Here is an 18,362-nt window from a genome sequence, read left to right as displayed (position 1 = left end):
CTATCTGAAAAAACAAAACAATGAGATTTGGTATAAAATGATCCTAAATTTATTTTAAAATTAAAAAAAAATATTTTTTTTTATTAAAATTATGTTCTAATGGAATTGTGAAAGTCTGAGATCTTTTAGAGGCATATGAGTTTTAGAGTCGAGTGTCTTTTTAGTTCAAATTGAATGTATTACGGTGAACTTTGTCTAAAATACTTCAAAAATAATAAATATGTACATCTATCCTCATATATGACTGTAACACTCTATATATATATATATATATATATATATATATATATATATATATATATATATATATATATATATAATACAGTGCAATTCAAGTCATCTGATAGAAAGAGAAAGGGACGTCCCATACTAAATGCATAAAAAAAAAGGCATCAGAAAATACATCACAGAAATGTGACAATGATCGATCAGTCTAAAAAAAGTTTGTTCCCTATTCTTCAGGCACCATCTCAAACTGCAGGCCATTCAAAAATAGAGAATACTCTCCAATGGCTGGCAGTCAAAATGAGGATTGCCATGAAGCCCTCACGAGATTGCATTTCCCCACCCCCCCCTTTCTATCAGGCAATGAATTCTTGAGTGGTTGTGGACTTCTTCCCACGTATTTGGCGTCGACAGCGTGGATTACGACGACGCCCGCCCGCCCTTGCCTCACCAGCTTGACTGGATCTTGTGGATTTAAGCTTACATCCCTCCGCTTTACTCTCCTATCTTTCCTCCCCCACTCCCACGTTTCTGCGCAAACTTCATGTAAATTAGCCCTCAACCTCCTCCTCCTCTCTCGGCTCATTGGCACGTCTTCTTATCATCTTCATTTGAGACCGAGAGGGACGCAGAAGCTCCTCCACCACCCACATCCATGTTCTAGTCCACCTATCTTTCGTACAAGATTAATGCATCAGGGTGATCTCTAGTTCATCGGTGTTGGGTGGCCGTGTCTACTTCTCCTCCTCCTCCTCCTCCTCCACCTTTACCTACCTACCTTGGGACTTTGGGCTCTTTCAGAATATGTCTTTCAGCGGCACCCTCGACAAATGCAAGGCATGCGAGAAGACCGTCCATTTCATAGATCTCTTGTCCGCTGATGGAGTCATCTATCACAAGACCTGCTTCAGATGCAGCCACTGCAATGGGACTCTCTCGGTGCACCTCTCTCCTTCAATTCCCACGCAAAATATAATGTGTATATAATAACCCTTGTGTTCTCTCTGTGTACTTCTACCTCCTCCGTACCGTAGATGTGCAACTACTCTTCCATGGAGGGTGTCCTCTACTGCAAGCCTCATTTTGAGCAGCTGTTCAAGGAGACAGGCACCTTCACCAAAAAGTTCCCAACAGGTGATTTCCCATTATTCTTCTCGGATCCGAAATCTATCTATTGCTGATTGCTTCTTCTTCCTGAGGCTTGATTCTTGGTTTGTGATCCCTCAGGGATAAAGGCTGGAGAGAGGAATGAACTGGTAAGCCGATCTGATGATCTAGGGATTCGATGCCTTTTACCTTTTGTCTTTCTCATGTTTAAACCATGATGTATGTATGTATGACATGGCCTACCCAGTCTAAAACGCCAAGCAAGTTCTCCTCCATGTTCAGTGGAACTCAGGACAAATGTGCAAGCTGCAAGAAAACAGCGTACCCCCTGGAGACGGTCTGATCTCTCTGCCCACCTTTAAACGTTTTTAGAGATGTGGAAGCTTAGAAGACCTAATAACCATACGTGTTGCTTGTTGTGGCAGCTGACCATGGAGGGAGAGTCGTACCACAAGACCTGCTTCAAGTGCTCCGTGGGAGGCTGCACCCTCACGCCTTCGTCCTGCGCTGCACTCAACGGCATACTTTACTGCAAGCACCATTTTGCTCGGTTGTTCATGGAGAAGGGAAGCTACAGCCACGTGATCCAGGCGGCTCTGATGAAGCAGAACGCGGCCGAGCAGCCCATCTAAGCCCGCCCGCGCAGGATCGAGCGAGCGAGCGAGCGAGCGAGAGAGAGAGAAATAAGAAAGGCTTACTTATTCCAGGTTCATTCTGGTTCTTTGTTTTGACTTCTTCACCTGGGACTACTGGTATCAAGAGGAATTGAATTGTGCGCTTTGATTTCTGATGTTTTCCTCATGTACTCGATCCTTTTTCTTCTTCTTCTTCTTCTTCTGACCTATTATCATAAACCAGTGAATCAAAAAGATGGCCTTAAAGATTAATAATCTTAACACCACCAGTTTATCCACATCCATTAAACCTCATCATCAAACATGCCACGGTTTAGCCTGTGGCCACTTCGATTTGGTTTCTTTTCATGCAGTTGGAATGGGGAGGAATACAATATTGTATCTTCCTGCATGGAGAAAGAAACACACCAAATAGAGAGAGGTACACAAGATTTTGCGAGCAACAGTGCTGTTTAGGCATCCAGATTTCCTGACCTGATAAAAGATAGTTGCTAGGAAAACAAAATAAACAATTGAGCAAAAAAAAAAAAAAAAAAGGAAGCAATACTTGCTATGCATCTTCTAATTTCTGTTTCTTCAGTATCACTTTTCCCACTAACATTTACATCAGGCTGGCAAAGTAAAAGCCCTATTGTTTCTTTAGCAAAGCTTGCAGATGTAAACTAACAATACAACTTGATTTTAATATTGGTTCAATTTTACAAAGTTGATTAGTAAAAGATTTGGGGCATAGGATTGGAATTTGCCTATAATTCATCGACTTCGGTTATAAATTTACCCCTGCATACACTGTAAATCCAGCTTTTCTAGCAGGCAGATTACGCTAACAAAGAACAGAAGGAAAAAAAAACCCACTATAAAGAAAATACAATCAAGAAATGCTTACATACCATTCATGGTTGTAGCTGGATTCCTCACAAGAAATGCTCAGTAATGATCTTGATTTGTATTAAAGAAGAAGAAACGAAAAACAGAAAATAAATGTTGAATATCTATGGGAAGGGCCATGTTTAAGTGAAAAAACTAAGCCAGTATTTAACTTCAGAACAATATTGAAGTTACTTGTGGAAAATGATATCAACTAGCAGTAATCCATTGTTTCAGCTACACCAACTAACGAGTGTCTCCTCTTTTTCTTAACAAGTTTGTTTCACAAAAAGTTCAATTATGGTAACAATGGCAAGCTCTTCAATACTGCTCCAGCAAACTCAACTTTCATGAAGGTTCCCATGAAACCTTACCAAACCCTGCAACCAGCTCAACCATACGGGTGCTAGTGATGCAGCCAAGGATTCATATTGTTTGACCTTTTCCATTTGGCACAAGAAAGTCGAAGCCAATCGATATAATTAAAAATGATGTATGGCAAAAAATAATATCGATTGGCTTTGATTTTCTCATACCAAATAGAAAAAAATATTATAGCACCCCGATTAGTTCCATATAGAAAGTAGATAAAACTAAGATTAGCTTATAAGGGTCTGACATGGGTGCTATTAGCGAGGCCGTGATAATTGATATCACGGCCAATCTAGTATTGTGGCATGACGAGTGAGTTTAAACATCTTTACTAGTAACTTGAGCCAAACAAAGTTGATATACTAGTTATCTCATGACACAAGTGGTGCATAATAGCAATAAATAAGAAAAAAAATTTAAACCATTACTAAATTTAGCAACTAAACATCAAACTAGGAAAACCCCCCTTTACCCTAAATTCATATTTAATTTGATAATCCCTAGGAAAAAAAGGGATGTCTCCTACATCACTCTTAATATGTGGAAGTATCAACGGAATTCATATATAAAATCCCACATTAGATGTGGAGAGATAAATTGAATCGATGATTCTGCTACCATTAACTTGTACTAAAGAATTTTGGACCCTATGATTTCAAAACTATCAGATTAATTAATGGATTGATTCTCCCATTGGATTACAATGCTTGCAGTCACATGCTCTACTAGGAGCAATTCCAGATTCCACATCGGTTTGGACCATATCGATCAGATTTAGTCCCACATCAGATGCAGGGGGATAAATGAGTGATTGTCTATTACTATTAATCAGGGTTTCTATCGAATTAATGGGTCAGTCTCCAAAACAAAAAATGTCATACATACATGACACTAAAAAAACCAAAATTGGCATTCCTTCTTGTTTACATGTTTGATGGAAATCATTTGTTACTTCTATTTTTGTGGCTGTGCCTAAATCACGTTCTTTTGATTATTGTTACTTTTACTGCTATGGCTGTTCCTAGATCATGCTTTTCTGGTTATTTGTTGAACTACGGCGAACGGAAAAGAGGAAACAATGATCATCAGACAGTGTACAAAACGACGAGGATGCACACACTGCTAAGTGTGACATTAGATTAAGAAAGCGAAAAGATTCAGAACGATAAGAAGCAAAGAAACTAATGAGAACATAAAGATGGATCACAAAGGTAATGGAAGCAAAATTAAAGTCAACCCTTCAGTTCCCTGCTTCAGGCCTTTAAAGTATTCTTGAAATAGAGGGAGAAGAAGTTTACTTCGTACTCTAAGAGTCAAAGATTATCTGCACTTCACCATGGAAAGGAAGAATAGATCTAAGATACGGTCCCAAGGTGCATCACCCTAAATCCCAGAAGTGCATTTGTCTCATTTTCCTATAATCTAATACAAAAAGCAAACATCAAGCAGCCATTCGACCAAGAAATCAGGATTCTTGTTTCAGGGAAAATGAAATGCACACACCAAGAAGAAGTGCAAGAAATTAAATCAAAGCAATATCGGGAAAACATACGATTTGTTTCAGCTCAATCTTGATCCAAAACATTTGGATCGACATCTTTCTAAAATCTAATACCGGGAAGTAGAAGTATTTAGACAAGCTCTACGAGCATATGCAACAAGAATCACAAGAAAACAAAACCTGGCCATGACAAGATGAGCAATAAAGCATAGAGGCACCGTATCACGACAAGGAAACACAATATTTTCACGATTGTCACTTCCAAAGATCAGGTTTCTAAGGCAAACTCAGATCTACACAGGTAGGAAAGAAAGGCATGGATCAACACATGAAGAGTTAAAGAGAGGAAATACCACGACACGAGAGAGAAACAAGAAACATATCGAGATCGACGATGCCACGAACCGAACGATTTCAAGGATTTAGGGTTCCACGGTGATGACGAGGGAGTCGACTGGATCAGAGGGAGGAAGGTTTGGGATTCTCCTCGTCGTGGAGCACGGGCTTTGTGAGCATGAGCGGGCGGTCGTTGGCCTCCTCGAGGTCGTCGCCGTCGTCCTCGGTGGTGCTGAGGTTGATGCAGGAGCAGCGCTCGAGGGAGGCGAAGAAGGCGGACACCACGCTCGCTCCTACCCACATCGCCACCCCTTCCAGCTTCCCGTAGGTCGACACCATGCTCTGGGAGTCATCCTCCGTCGCCATCTGAGCCGCCCGCTCCCGGATCTCACGACGCCGGGTTTCGTCTCCTGCTTCGGTTCGTGACGTGTAAGGAGCAATCGGAAGAGAAGCCAAAAAGAAAGCCTCAGAGTCAGAGAAAAGAGGCGGACACTACAAGAAAAGGGCAGCCGAAACGTAGTTGTGGGTTGCCATAAAGCTCCTATTTTAATATCAATGTTGTAATTATTAACGTCATTATAACTCTTATTACTATTATCAGAATCGTTATACTTTAGCCTGAAGACAGAGTTCCAAGAAGACAAACTGGTGTTCTACGCATCGTCCAAGTGGCTTCTTGCCTTCAGATAGAGCTGCTGGTTGAAAGCACAGATATCGACAATGCCGACTTCAACAATGCGTCGAACACCTGACCGGCACCTCCACCACACCCAGCTTCTCATGTCTCAGCACTGCCACAGATCCACAATGGCCACCACCTTGACATGAGAGTTGTTTGAATGCTGAGCTTAAACATGCAGCTTTCAATTTCCAGCTGCGCCTTCATCTTCCTCACCACCAATTTACCATGTAATTCCAGTAAACGACAGGTTCCTTGATCACACAAGACAACCGAAACCATCTAGAACGATCCATTCAGGAGAAAATACTGCAAGCCACAATGAAGGCAGGAAAAATAACCTCACAGAACTCACTTCAAAAGCTGCAACATACCACTTCAATATGTAGCGCAGAGGATGATGTCCATGGTTTACTGTCACAGCAAATGCGGCACAACAGCATTACAGATGACCATTTATCCGAGACCGGAATGTTCTCTTTTAACCGAGAAGAGTAACCCATCCACAATGCGATGCACCCACATACAACAATAGCTAGAAATAGCTTAAGCACTGGCATTGGCACCAGTTAGTGCTTACTATGCTGACACTGAAATGGTTCATAACTTTCAAGTTGACTAACTGTACAGACATTTACATAGTGCTGAAGTTGCTCGATGGATGTCTCCCAACATAGCTTCTGAAGTCCATAGGCCGCTTAAAAATTAGCAGCAGCTTCCAAACATGAATCAGAATGATATCCAAAGCACAAATTAATTAAGCTAATTGAGCAAACCGCTGGCAGCGTTAAGGAATCCGTGGAAGTTGACCAGATGCTTTTCCACGTCACCTAACATGAGAATCATAAGCATCGATGACGGACTCCGGAACGACCACTGGCAACTTTTTTATGTACATGATTAGGCGTCTGATGCTGTCGCGCATCAGCATTGCCATGTCAACTACATCTCTGTGATCCACGTATACCCATAAATCGCCAGAGTCTACTCTCTTGAGGCTATCACGACAGAAGGGACATGACTGTGATCTTGAGTTCCTGCAATGACAAATCATTTCTTTAAGTCTTCATGTGACCTCAGAATTGAGAACTAAGACAGCAGAAAAACCTCAAGGTCCACGTTTAAGCTCAATGATAGGAAGTGCACTTGTGAGATATAAGAGGTGTTCATACAAGTGAATAAACTGATATAACATTCATCGCCACTGTAATTAGTTCACAAGGAGGACCAATTGCTACTGACACCGCTTCAAACCTTTAAACCTCATGCTTGAACTACTATTGTCTCTTTATTTTTACTTAAGTGAAGTTAAATTGACTAAGTTAAATAGCTCTTCGAGAGCACCTTCTTTACCTTGAATCCCAAAAACATGCATTAGAGGTCACACTCTTTAACTGTTCACCCAGACCTTATCGTGCCAAGCAATACTGTGAATGTAACAAGACTAGTTGCAGGCATATGAAGTGACCATGTAAAACCTCCAGAAGCACTACTTCCCATTTCATTCATTCAACCAAACAAATGACACATCCTCTTATCATGTTCTAGTAAGATAGATACTTAATGAATCTGTCTAACATGATTACCTTTTGACATCTGTAATCCACCAGAGCTAACCAACTGCCACATTAATACCTGATCCTGCTTAAATCTGAATCTTAATTTACAAAGTTAAGCTGCTTAACGAGTAGATCATACATTTGGTGTTACAATTTTCTGATTGAGCTCCTTCTCAATTGAGTTATACATAAAGTGTTTCAATGGCAAGTCCACTAAACAAGAAATAGTCAGGTTACTTATCCATAATTCCTCAATTTGATTCAACAGCTGACCTTGCAATGTGATTCGTTTACATTACACTAGGACATTGACTAGTCACTATGCTGCACAACTGATTATTTTCTAAAAAAGCCACTAACCTTAGCAGAGGAAGCATTTGAAACCCTTCCACTTTATAAAGTTCCTTTTCTTACTGCCAAGCAATCGAAGATTAGATCCTCCCTGGAAAATTACCTAATATTTTTTTCTTCTTTTCTTACAGTTACAACCAGAACACTGAAGGCATGTGTTTTTTTCTTTTTTGCATTTACCATCAATTATGTCCCACAAAGTTAAGTTCACAAACATCCTAGAGGCAATTTAAAGGCTTCACATTATTGCTTAGTTTTGCAGGCTCAAGTTGAGTTATTGATAGAACCATAGACACCACAACAAAAGATAAGCTTGCAGCAAAAAAATAGTAAAATTCTGAATAGAAAAGATTTGTACCATTCTCTGTAGCATTTCATACACATCACGTGGCTGCAATTGGGCAATACAATTTTGCTGTTCATCTCCATGCAAATCCCACATTCCTCTTCTCTTTCAGCATCTATTTCAGAGAACTGCTTCCGTTCATTGTCATCTCTTCGTCTGTATCTCTCCAAGCATACTGCCTTTTGTTTTTTGTCTTCCATATCAGATATACCTTTTTGTAGTTGAAGCAAGGAGGGGAAAATTACAGCTGCAGATGAGTACCAAAAGGGAGAAAAAAAAAAATTAACAATCACCAATGAGAGAAAAGCAATTGTCAAACTTGTGTGCAATGAACCTACCATAGAACTCTTTAATGCTAGCTTTTCTTTCATGAGTTGACATGGTCGTTGATCCATCAATGTGAACCTGCACAACTCAGAGTTCTCAAATGAACAAAAGAAATCCTAGTGGTACGTATTTACAAAACATTTAGATACCTTATATATCATAATTCTGAGGAGCCCAAGTGCCCCAGCAAGGCTACAATCTGTCCACTGCACAAGAAAAAGAAACAAATGGGCAGCTGAACTGTATGACATTCGCATTTGAAGGCATGCACCATCATAGTCTGTAGGGAAATCCGAAGCCCTGCAAATCATGATGAAGGATTCGGAATGCATCAAAATAACAAAAACCACAACAGACCTGCTTCATCCTACTTAACTAGAAAATAGTTATTCCAATCGAGAAGCATTGACAGATATGAGAGGAGGAACATAACATGATAGCAAAAAAGTAGCTTAAACAATAGTAGCCTCTTAAGTCTTCTTCTCGATAAAGTATGAAGAAGATGAACTGATAAAATCAATCTGCTTTTCCTGATTACTAGGCCACATTTAAGTCTCAATCATACAATTACAACAAAAAACAGTAACCCTTTCCACTCTGCTTTTCTTATCTAAGATAGCAATTGCATAACCCCAAAAGCCAAATTTGCATAAACTACAAGCATAAAAAGGTCCCCTCAGGAAATCACACCACAAAAGACTATCTGTAACACTAAACCCTCTTAAGTTCTTCATTTACCAATCGCTAAACCATGATAAAAAGAAAAGACAAGAAAATTTGGCAAGCTCTTAAAGTCAATTAAATGTACCTAATAGAAAATTTATCCTTTTTCTGATTCTCAGACCATCATCAGGAACATCGCAATCCCACAGATTAATCTAAAATCCAATAGTCTATAAGAAACCCAATTCAAGCACAGCACAACCAAACGCTGATTAAGAAATTAAATCCCCAGTACCCTATCAAAAGAACTAAGAGAAAGAAGAGAGTAGCAGCACATACAAAGTGTTTGCGTGCTGTATGTCAGCTTCAAGAACCTTCAGTGAGTCCTTGAATGATTTCCGCATGGAACCACCGGACAACATCTCCTCCTTCCAATCATCCAAAGGAATCGAAACCCTAAAAGTTCCTCCTCTAAAACCCCAAATCCTAAACCTCCTCTTCTTCTTCTTCTTCTTCTTCTTATTCTTCTTCTCTTTTCCTCATCCTCCTCCTCCTCTCTATCCCCCCCTGCCTCTTCTCTTTGGAAGCCGTAGGAAGATAAAAAGGAAAGTTGCCTCCTTTGATCACTCTGCTGCACTCTGCAAGCGTTGATCTGTAGGTTGCTTAGAAGAGACAGAGAGAGAGAGAGAGAGAGGGCGGAGGGGGTAAAGGGAGGGGAGGACGACGGACAAGCGCCACGTGGACGGGGACGGACGCCCGTGGGCGCTTCCGGATTCGGGCAAAGGCGATAAATTCAGCGTAATGGGTAGACTCGAAGCGCTCCCGCAAATGGTCGACATACGTGGGGCCCGCATGGTTGTTGCGGCCGGCCCCGCGGGGGGTGCGGGTTTATGGGTGAATGGAAGGAAACGGTGCCGTGTCCTTATCCACTGAGAGCAGATATTTTAGTGCGCCACCCTCTTCGTTATTTTATGTTGGTTGACCACAATACAGAGATACGTAACCGACTGAGCCTCTGTCCTCCCCACCTGCCATGTTATTGGATACAGAAACCGGGACCCGCATCTGGCCTCCACAGAAACCAATCATAATGCAAGTAATCAAGCGGGTGCGGCCCAAAAGGTGGGAGAAATACTCTCGTTGAGTGATTTAGCCACGGGTGGGGTCCGCCGGAAGGTGGAGCGGCCGCCACCGATAGAGTGGGTGAGTCGGATAATGGAATATAATGTTTTTCTATTTTAAATACAAATAAATGTTCTCAATAATAGAAAATAATGCGCTCAATTTGCTCGGAATAGATACAGAATTTTCTGGAACTTGGCAATGCTACGCAATCGTCTCTGTCACGGCTCTATACTCTATCTAATGGAGAGAATTGGACCCTTGAAAAGGAAGGAAACCACGAAAATGCCACGGCGTGGGGCCTCGGAAACGTGGTGCTCAAAACCGGGTGCCTTTAATCGGTGGATTCGGGTTTCCCCCCTTCGGTGGACTTCCGAACCGCGCCACGTCGGGCCTGCAGGTCTAGGCCAAGTCACCCTGGACACTTTCACGGGCGATCCCGTCCAATACCATTTTTTATAACGTTTTAACTTAATCGCTTAAAACATTATTATATTTTTCATAATATATAATATATGAATTTAAGGTTTAAGATCTCAATTTGATATTGATTTCGATATATTATCCGATCAACGTAAGTAGGTGGGAGGTTGGCCCACATTGCCCACGTGGCATTTTGATGCACCTCATTATATGCTTCTGCCATTTAAATAATGTTTGACAAACCTATCTTACTATTTATATCCAAAATGATTTAATAAATATATAGTAATATTTAAATTTAAATAATATTTTTTTTTTTTGTGAGAGTAAGTGATGATATTATTTTTAAAAAAATTATAGGATTAAAAAATTGAGTTTTCATAATATATCATCATCAAATTAATTAGCTAAGTAATTATATACATGTTAAAAATGTAATGTCAAATCAACATGTTGTTGTCAATGAGACTGAATGAGAGGTGAAGAATCATTTGGCGACAGAGATATTCTTCTTGGAAAACCAAGTTGAGTTGGCAGAAGAAGAATATTGGAGAAGCAAAAGATGTGTTGGGTCCCATCCATCGTGGATAAGAAGATTCTAGTAGATGAGCCAAGCTCTTCCACTGACCTCTGTGGAAGGATAAGGCAGGCTTTGCCTACTCTTCCTCCCAATATTATATGTCTTTCTTGAACTCCTTAAAGTAATCTTTAGAAGCTGACAGCTAATTTGTCACTGCTTTTATTATTCGATTGACCAATGGCATCACTATATGATCTAAGCATGACAACTATTATTTGTCCTTACATGTAGTATTCTGTGTTCTTACCTAATTCATTTTTGTTGCATATAGGTGGAAGTTGAGAGGGGGATTTCCCAACTTGACTTCAGTAAAACATAAGTTAATGCTGAGTAGCCTTAAGTGGAGTTGAAGTGTTTGAGGTCTTCCCCTTGACCTACTTTTATACAGGTGAATAAGGGTCGATCATATATGATCTGTTAATGACAATCGATTTCTTGGGTAATTGGCTTGTACCTCTTATGTGAACGTCAACCAACCTGCACAGATCCGCACCGTGCAACGTTATTTCAAGCTTTGCGAAGTGGCTTTATGCTATGCGGCGTTGTCTCTTACAGTCTTGAATAGCACAGGAACATGCAACCGTCCTATCCGAGTTCAATGGGTCACATCGACATAATACACCATATCAACCCTAAGGCTCCGTGTTGACGTTGATGTAGCTGTTAACTGTTATCGCGGGGGTGATACCAAAATATATCCTATCACATATATATTGAATCCAAAATAAAAACAGCATTTATTTGGTTGGAAGATGATTTAATATTCAAATATTTGATTAAAGACTTTTTTTCAATTGAAAACTTTGTTGTTTCTAATTTGCCAAGACAATTTTTTGAAAAAAAAAAATCTCTCTTTTTGATATTTTTTCGTCAAGTGTCTTCGTTTCTAGAATTATCTAATAGCATTCTTTATGAAAATTATGAAAATATATTTAAAAAAAAGTCTAAATATATCCTTTACCCTCAAACTGAAATATGTCCTTAATGTTCGTAACTGTTTGTACTGAGCTCTATTTAAGACCGGTACTCCATCACTTTGGTTCGTCTACCACTGGCCCGCTCGAGTCCAGGTTACCTAAAACACACGACACGCCATTCCCAAACGATCTACTTTTTCGTTCATCTCTCTTTTCCCCTCTGCTTCAAGCGCTGCTCATAGTTCCAATCTGCCAGCGTCGATAACTATTCCGTTGTGTGCAATGACACCATCCTACCATAACCAAGAGGTAAGTTTTCTTTTTTCTTCTTGACCTCAAGCTTGTGTAGTATAAAGAATGTTGACGAGTAGCCTTGTTGGTGTTTGATAGAATGCTGAAGAGGGAGGAATGGAACAGGCGATTGGAACGGGTCCCGTCCTTGCCTCTCCGGTCACCTGCTGTCCCTGCGGGTAAGTCATGCAAAGAAACTGGTACAAAACGATATTTATAATCCGTAGAACCAAAACCGATCGGAATTGGAAGACGAGCCCATTTAAATCGAGCATTTTTCCTCAAAATACCAGGTTGTCATGGACGATCGTTATGCATCCATAACATCTTCGTCTACTAATAGTTTGCAAGGTTGTAAAGCAATCACTCACTGGGATGAGCAAAACTATCACAAAATGGTATAGTTTTTACGTGTTATACCTTATTTTCTACAAGCTATGGTGTAGATAAAAATGGCAATCATCTCAATACCTCAGAACTCCCCCAGGTGACATAAGGTTGGATGGAGTTTTGGGGTAGTGTTGGGTGTCGATCGGATTCACAAGTACGCACATTAAGCTTATAGAAATTTACCAACGTGTATGACACCTTGTTTTTTCCTTTCTTTCTTTTCTCTCTTGGATATCAAGTATTTGCTGAATTGCTTGTAAAGCTATCCTCTTTACGAAAAGTCGGAAGTTGTTCGTTGTTCATTTTCAAACTAATCAATTTGCTTTTTTACAAGTATTTTGGGACCTAAGCAAGGTCACAATTAGCTTGACCCTTTGCGGACGAATAATACAAGGGTGCCTCACGACTTAGACAATTTCAGTTAAATTTGTGACAAGGTAAATTTATGTCTCTCAAGATCTTGTAACTACTCTATGTAGTAATCTCCAAGATCTTGTGACAAGGTGATTTGCCGCAACAATAGCTCTTATCAAAGGATTAAGGTTTGGATGTAATAAGAAGTTATAAACATGATTATATGCTACAAAGAAGTTATCAACTAGCTCAGTTGGTAATTGATAGCAAAATCTGAGATCAAATATAATATTTGCCACTTACCTAAAGTTACATTTATACTTATCAAAAAGCTATTTGAGTGATGAGAAGTAGGATACAGCATAACCAAGCTAAAATGGTCTCACTGCATGTTTTACCCAAGATTGATAATGTGATTTGAAAATGAAAGCAATGGAGACAAGTATTGGATGGATAAGCTAGAGAAGATTTTTGGTAAATGGTGAACCTGACTGAGTGATATAAGAAACATTGAATTCAAGCTGAAACTGATCCATACGAGTCAAAACCATATAGCTAAAACATGTGGAAAAGCATACCCAAACATGTCGACGATGGATCAATTTGTGTCAGCTCACTCAAGTAGGTGACAGCCTTGTGCACATTAAGATCTAGTGGACAGTTATGAGTTTTGGATCATGATATCTATTCTTTTGAAATAATCTTCTAATTATAAACGGCCTTTGAAGAATATATTTGTGAGTTTGGATCGAATTTGAATCATCACTTTTGTTGATTTATAAATAATTTTGTTGTGGCGTGCAGTCCAAGTTGGGTGTACGTGGTGTTGGGTCCATCCCATAGGTAGATTTGAACTTGACGATTTAGTAGACGTTCAAGCGGTTAAACATTGTTGGTTTTGATCCAAATTTTATATGAAGAATCGTTACAACAAGCTCTACAATTCTAATTGTGTCGATCTACAGTTTATTATCTCTCAAAATGCTTTTTTGTTATATCCATTCGGTGATATCTAAAATTTTCTTTTCATGAAATCCACGTGATGATGATATATTATTGTTGAGCTAAAATATGTGTTCTTGATGTTATTGTGATCTATGTCACTTACCTTCTTTCTTTTCTCGTTTGTGATGCAGCACTGGTAATATCAGATACAGCAAGCATCCTTCACCATTTCGGATGCACTAAGCAGTCGATGCTCAGCTCAACCAGTCCTCATAAACATTGTACAAATGACAACCTTCTTGCCCATACACAACAGTAGGTCCAAACAGTGATGGGCCTAATGGCTAGAAAGATCTGCAGAGATATATCTCGGGTGAAGCAACAATCACATACACAGGCAGAACAAAGCCTCAACAGAGATGTCTCAGATAAAGCAGCAACAGTCTTAAAGTCCAAAGACGAGACACCAAGCAATCCATGGCTACCAAAGCCTCTGGAGATGTCTCAGACTCGATACATTCAAAGCACAAAAGGAAACAACATTCAACACTCCAAAACACTGGGAGAGAGAGTGAGAATTCATCTGAACTCCTCTCCTCCCATGGAGACCTGATTCCCGCACTTGAGATCTTAGAGAGATGGCTGCAGCTGCTCTCGGAAAACCCTCAGCATGTCGGCAAACGTGACGATGCCGATGAGGCTATAGTCGTCTTCGTCGACGACCCACAGATAGCTCACCCGGTGCGCCAGCGCCTGGACCATCACGGCCACCAGCGAGTTCCCGGGGTGGCACACCTCCGGCTCCTCCGATCTCCTCCCCATGGAGAAGCTCCTCGACCTCAGCCTCCTCGGCAGCCTTCCCCCGCTTGACTCCTCGTCGGATGACGAGGAGGCGGAGGAGGCCGACGGCGACGAGGACGAGTGGGAGAACGAGGACAACACGTCTTCCATTAGTTCAAGCATCTCCTGCAACCCCTTCTCCTTCAGTCCTGCTCTAATTGCGCGGACGAGAGACTCCGGTGGCGAGCCATAGTAGTCGACAAAGGCCATGAGGTCGCCTGCCGTGAGGGTTGCGACGCCGGCAGCCAAGGTCACGGCCATGAGGTCGCAGGCAGAAAGAGCCAAGGGGGAGATCTCGCCCAGCAGTCGGCCGTCGTCGGTGACAACGGCCACCGCGGCCTGTTCGGAGAGAGCGCGGCCGAGGACAGGGAGGAGGGCGAGTCCGGGCTCGTCGTGGCGGACGGTGAGGGCGGTGGCGGAGCGGACGAGGCCGACGGCATCGATGGAGAGCGTGGCAACGGGGGAGAAGACGGCGATGGAGTTAAGGAAGTAACGGACGAAGTCCTCATGTGTCAGCCAGCAGTATTCGACGGTGGCCCCGCCACCGCCATGGTGGAGCTTCTTCCGGCCGACGGAGCCAATGGGGACCACAAGGTTCTGCGCTCCGTCGAGGATCAAATCGAGAGCTTCCAATACGCTGCGAATGGAATTCCCCAAAAAGGTAAAAATCGAATCTTTGGTATTCATATTGCCAGAAAGGTGACGACTTTCTCTCGATTTCTTATTTATAATACCACAAAAAGTGACAAAGATTCAAGTTTTGTGGTACTACGGGAAGGAGGTTGAATCAAGAAGGCGTTTTGAGAGGGACGAAAGGGTACCTGAACTGCCGCTCAACGCGGCGGACGAGGCCGGCGTCCTTGGAAAGGAGGACGGAGACGGGCCGCTCGAGCGCAACGGTCGGCGACTCGAGGTTGCCGTCGGAGCAGAGGTAACAGATGACGTCCGCGACGCAGAGCTTCCCGGTGACGGCCTTCTTGTCCGGCACGTCCCGGTCTGCGGAGACCACGGCAAGGTGGGGCTCGCCGCTTCTCCTGAGGGCGAAGAGGGCGTCGCCGACGACGGCCGCGGAGAGCGGCAGCGATCTCAACGCTGGCTTCCCGATGCAGAGGTCCGACACCTCATTCGACACCAAGCTCACTGCCATGCACTGGAAAAACCGAACCCTAACCCTACTGTAACCCCCAAGCCAACAGACCAAAGCAGCTCGAAGAGAAGCGATCGGTGACGGGAGGAAGGGGAGACGACGCGACTACCATAAATAGAAGATGAGGTGACCGGCTATGGCCGGGATCCGTCCTACGTAACACGGGTTGCCCCCGGTATCAAATCGGATCCCCACGAAACGTTCGAAGACTCGTTTCCCACCATTTACTTATTTTCGTACGTGAAACGGCGTGGTGGGGTCGAGCGGCACAGCCATGAAGTGATTCCATAAAATGGAAATGAGAGCTAAGAGTTGGCTAAGAGAGAAAGGAAAGGTGATGATGATGATGATGATGATGATGATGATGATGATGATGGTTCGGTAGCGGAAACGCTTGGCTCTTCAGAGTAGGATTCATTATCACAGGAATAATTCGATGAGAAAGAAGAAGACTCTTGAAAAGATCTGCAAGAATGTAGCTCAGAAAAGGTTGCATGCTTACTCGACAAGCTGTGCATAGATAGCATAGACGACGAAGAAGGAAGAAAGCAGAAGAGTTGGACTTGTAGCTCAAATGAGGCTTCATGCTTACAGGGACTCGATCGAGCTATGGTCCATCAGGATCTCAATCATTCGAGCCTGCTTTGAAAGAAGGAAGCATGCAGAAGAAACCAAGCGAAAAGACAGCTTCTCTCTCTATCTGCTGAGCTTGAGGAGTCGCTTCATGTCACACAGAAGAAGACAGCAGTGATGGCACCAAACTAGAACCAGCTTCTTGTTTTATTTAGTAGCTAACGCAAGAGTTTGTCCTACAAATTGCTTCCTCCCTCCCTATGCCTCTCTCGCACACGTGACTCTTCGAGGAGGACGGCCCCCTTTTTATGCATATTTTTTTCTTATTTTTATTTGAAAAAAGAAAAGAAGAAAAAAAAAAAAAAAGGGAGGGGGAAGACGATCTCATGAGTTCGATCTGTCCCTTTCGAAGCGGGCCCATCTCACATGGGTGGACGTCGAGCTGTACCCCATCGCCAAGACCGTATGCACGAACGCAGCACATCAAAAAGCGGCGCCCACATGCGTCCTCCGACTCCCGCAACTCCGACGCTTCACTTTAATGGTCGAGCTACCGGTCCCCTTATCGCCCGTTCACGTGGCACCACAAGCGGCCCTTCCTCCGCTCTCACTCGCACCATCCCATATCATTGCTTGTTTCTTCGGTGTGGCATCGACTCGATACTCGACACGCTACGTGAGATCGGATAATGTATATTTTGGGGTACGAGGAGCATTCTCATGTTGAGTCAGAATTTGTACCAAGATGTTTCTTGATATGTCTCCGTCATGTCACAACCATGTTAGTAAGAGGAGCATTCTCATGCGTCGAGCTAGAATCCGTACTAAGACATTCCTCGGCACGTCTCGGGATGACGGTCGCACAAAGGTATCATCTCGCCCCTCGAGGATCGACCGTCACTTCAAACCCGTATACGATCGACTCTCGTACAGTAACTACCGTTTGAATTCTCAGACGGCTTATTATGCGCCTAAATATCATTTTAAATTAATTTTTCCAAAAAAAAAAGATATGATCGATGAGAGTGGCATCAATCGTGGCCGTCCATAGTAAAATCGACGGATACCTCAACACAAGAAACTACAGTGTCACCTGATAAGTTGGGGTTCGTATATATTTCGGTCCCTCCGTATTAAGAATACGTACACGTGGTGATCAACTCTACATTCCAAATTACACGTGCACGCATCACGTGGACATGTGTGCGGGACAGCTGTGACAGTAATAATAATAATAATAATAATAATAATAATAATAATAATAATAATAATAAGAGAGAGAACGCACATGCAACCACTAAGCGGACTGCCGAACCCCACATGGGCGAGAGAGAGAGAGAGAGAGAGGCTGATGAGCAGCGCGCGCGCTTATCGAGCCGTCACGTTTACGGTCGATAAGAGAAGACTGTGTGGGTGTCGTTGTCCCCCTAATAATCTGTGTGTCACCCACGACACCGACGTGGATATGTCAGCAAATACGTAGAAGAAGACCAATCTCAACCCGACATTGCGTAAGTCCATCCCACGTGCCTGTACAAATTGAGACAAGAATCTATATAATAATAATATAGGATGCTGTGAATACGATCGGCCAATATAGAAATCATTAGCCGAACTTTATGTCGGATCAAGCTGGACAACTTACACGAAGCTAAACAAATAGGATTTATAGACAATGTAATTTCAAATCATTAACGACGAGCTGCTTACACTAAGCCTTTTTAGTTCATTTTTTGTTCATCTTAAGAAAAATGCACATCATCTTATCCTTAAATGTCGTAACTCAATCATGCATCGTATCTATAAATATCG

The 18,362-nt window shown here is 42.2% G+C and overlaps 3 protein-coding genes and 1 long non-coding RNA gene across 7 annotated transcripts; 2 read left to right on the top strand and 2 right to left on the bottom strand.

The window, feature by feature from the left end:
- Nucleotides 1–368: 368 nt before the first annotated feature.
- On the top strand, nucleotides 369–2,133 carry LOC103974790 (LIM domain-containing protein PLIM2b-like). The gene is made up of 5 exons (XM_009389680.3): nucleotides 369–1,164; nucleotides 1,260–1,359; nucleotides 1,453–1,481; nucleotides 1,580–1,669; nucleotides 1,758–2,133. The coding sequence occupies exons 1-5, from the start codon at nucleotides 1,030–1,032 to the stop codon at nucleotides 1,962–1,964; spliced, it is 561 nt and encodes a 186-aa protein (XP_009387955.2). The 5' UTR covers nucleotides 369–1,029; the 3' UTR covers nucleotides 1,965–2,133.
- Nucleotides 2,134–4,929: 2,796 nt separating this feature from the next.
- LOC103974811 (E3 ubiquitin-protein ligase AIRP2) lies at nucleotides 4,930–9,729 on the bottom strand. 4 transcript variants are annotated; one of them, XR_010485678.1, is made up of 6 exons: nucleotides 9,308–9,726; nucleotides 8,455–8,605; nucleotides 8,317–8,383; nucleotides 7,991–8,225; nucleotides 6,097–6,759; nucleotides 4,930–5,976 (listed from the first exon to the last, which is right to left on the bottom strand). XR_010485678.1 is itself a non-coding variant. In XM_065102160.1 (6 exons), the coding sequence occupies exons 3-6, from the start codon at nucleotides 8,560–8,562 to the stop codon at nucleotides 6,549–6,551; spliced, it is 621 nt and encodes a 206-aa protein (XP_064958232.1). In that variant the 5' UTR covers nucleotides 8,563–8,605; nucleotides 9,114–9,198; nucleotides 9,308–9,729; the 3' UTR covers nucleotides 4,930–6,548. The 4 variants fall into 4 exon arrangements, 3 of the variants coding, with proteins under 3 accessions (XP_064958232.1, XP_018677973.2, XP_064958216.1); XM_065102160.1 differs by adding an exon at nucleotides 9,114–9,198 and having other exon boundaries at nucleotides 4,930–6,759; nucleotides 9,308–9,729; XM_018822428.2 differs by adding an exon at nucleotides 9,114–9,183 and having other exon boundaries at nucleotides 4,930–6,759; nucleotides 9,308–9,729.
- Nucleotides 9,730–12,129: 2,400 nt separating this feature from the next.
- LOC135609049 (uncharacterized) lies at nucleotides 12,130–15,544 on the top strand. The gene is made up of 3 exons (XR_010485676.1): nucleotides 12,130–12,319; nucleotides 12,401–12,480; nucleotides 14,182–15,544. It is a non-coding gene; the product is annotated as an uncharacterized LOC135609049 (long non-coding RNA).
- LOC135609041 (CBS domain-containing protein CBSX5-like) lies at nucleotides 14,391–15,977 on the bottom strand. The gene is made up of 2 exons (XM_065102131.1): nucleotides 15,652–15,977; nucleotides 14,391–15,467 (listed from the first exon to the last, which is right to left on the bottom strand). Exons 1-2 carry the CDS (start codon nucleotides 15,975–15,977, stop codon nucleotides 14,621–14,623), a joined length of 1,173 nt encoding a protein of 390 aa, XP_064958203.1. The 3' UTR covers nucleotides 14,391–14,620.
- Between the last annotated feature and the right edge of the window lie 2,385 nt (nucleotides 15,978–18,362).

Source organism: Musa acuminata, chromosome BXJ1-2, assembly GCF_036884655.1.
Source record: "Musa acuminata AAA Group cultivar baxijiao chromosome BXJ1-2, Cavendish_Baxijiao_AAA, whole genome shotgun sequence".
NCBI classification, from domain to species: domain Eukaryota; kingdom Viridiplantae; phylum Streptophyta; class Magnoliopsida; order Zingiberales; family Musaceae; genus Musa; species Musa acuminata.
This window is presented reverse-complemented; position numbering and strand designations above follow the sequence as displayed.

Coding starts and splice junctions, on each gene's coding strand:
- LOC103974790 (XM_009389680.3), top strand. CDS start 1,030: ATGTCTTTCAGCGGCACCCTCGACAAATGCAAGGCATGCGAGAAGACC. Junction 1,165..1,259: donor ACTGCAATGGGACTCTCTCG/GTGCACCTCTCT, acceptor TCCGTACCGTAG/ATGTGCAACTACTCTTCCAT. Junction 1,482..1,579: donor CTGGAGAGAGGAATGAACTG/GTAAGCCGATCT, acceptor TGGCCTACCCAG/TCTAAAACGCCAAGCAAGTT.
- LOC103974811 (XM_065102144.1), bottom strand. CDS start 9,390: ATGTTGTCCGGTGGTTCCATGCGGAAATCATTCAAGGACTCACTGAAG. Junction 8,606..9,307: donor ATACAGCACGCAAACACTTT/GTATGTGCTGCT, acceptor CATGATTTGCAG/GGCTTCGGATTTCCCTACAG. Junction 8,226..8,316: donor TAGCATTAAAGAGTTCTATG/GTAGGTTCATTG, acceptor ACTCATCTGCAG/CTGTAATTTTCCCCTCCTTG.
- LOC135609041 (XM_065102131.1), bottom strand. CDS start 15,977: ATGGCAGTGAGCTTGGTGTCGAATGAGGTGTCGGACCTCTGCATCGGG. Junction 15,468..15,651: donor CGCGTTGAGCGGCAGTTCAG/GTACCCTTTCGT, acceptor TTCCATTCGCAG/CGTATTGGAAGCTCTCGATT.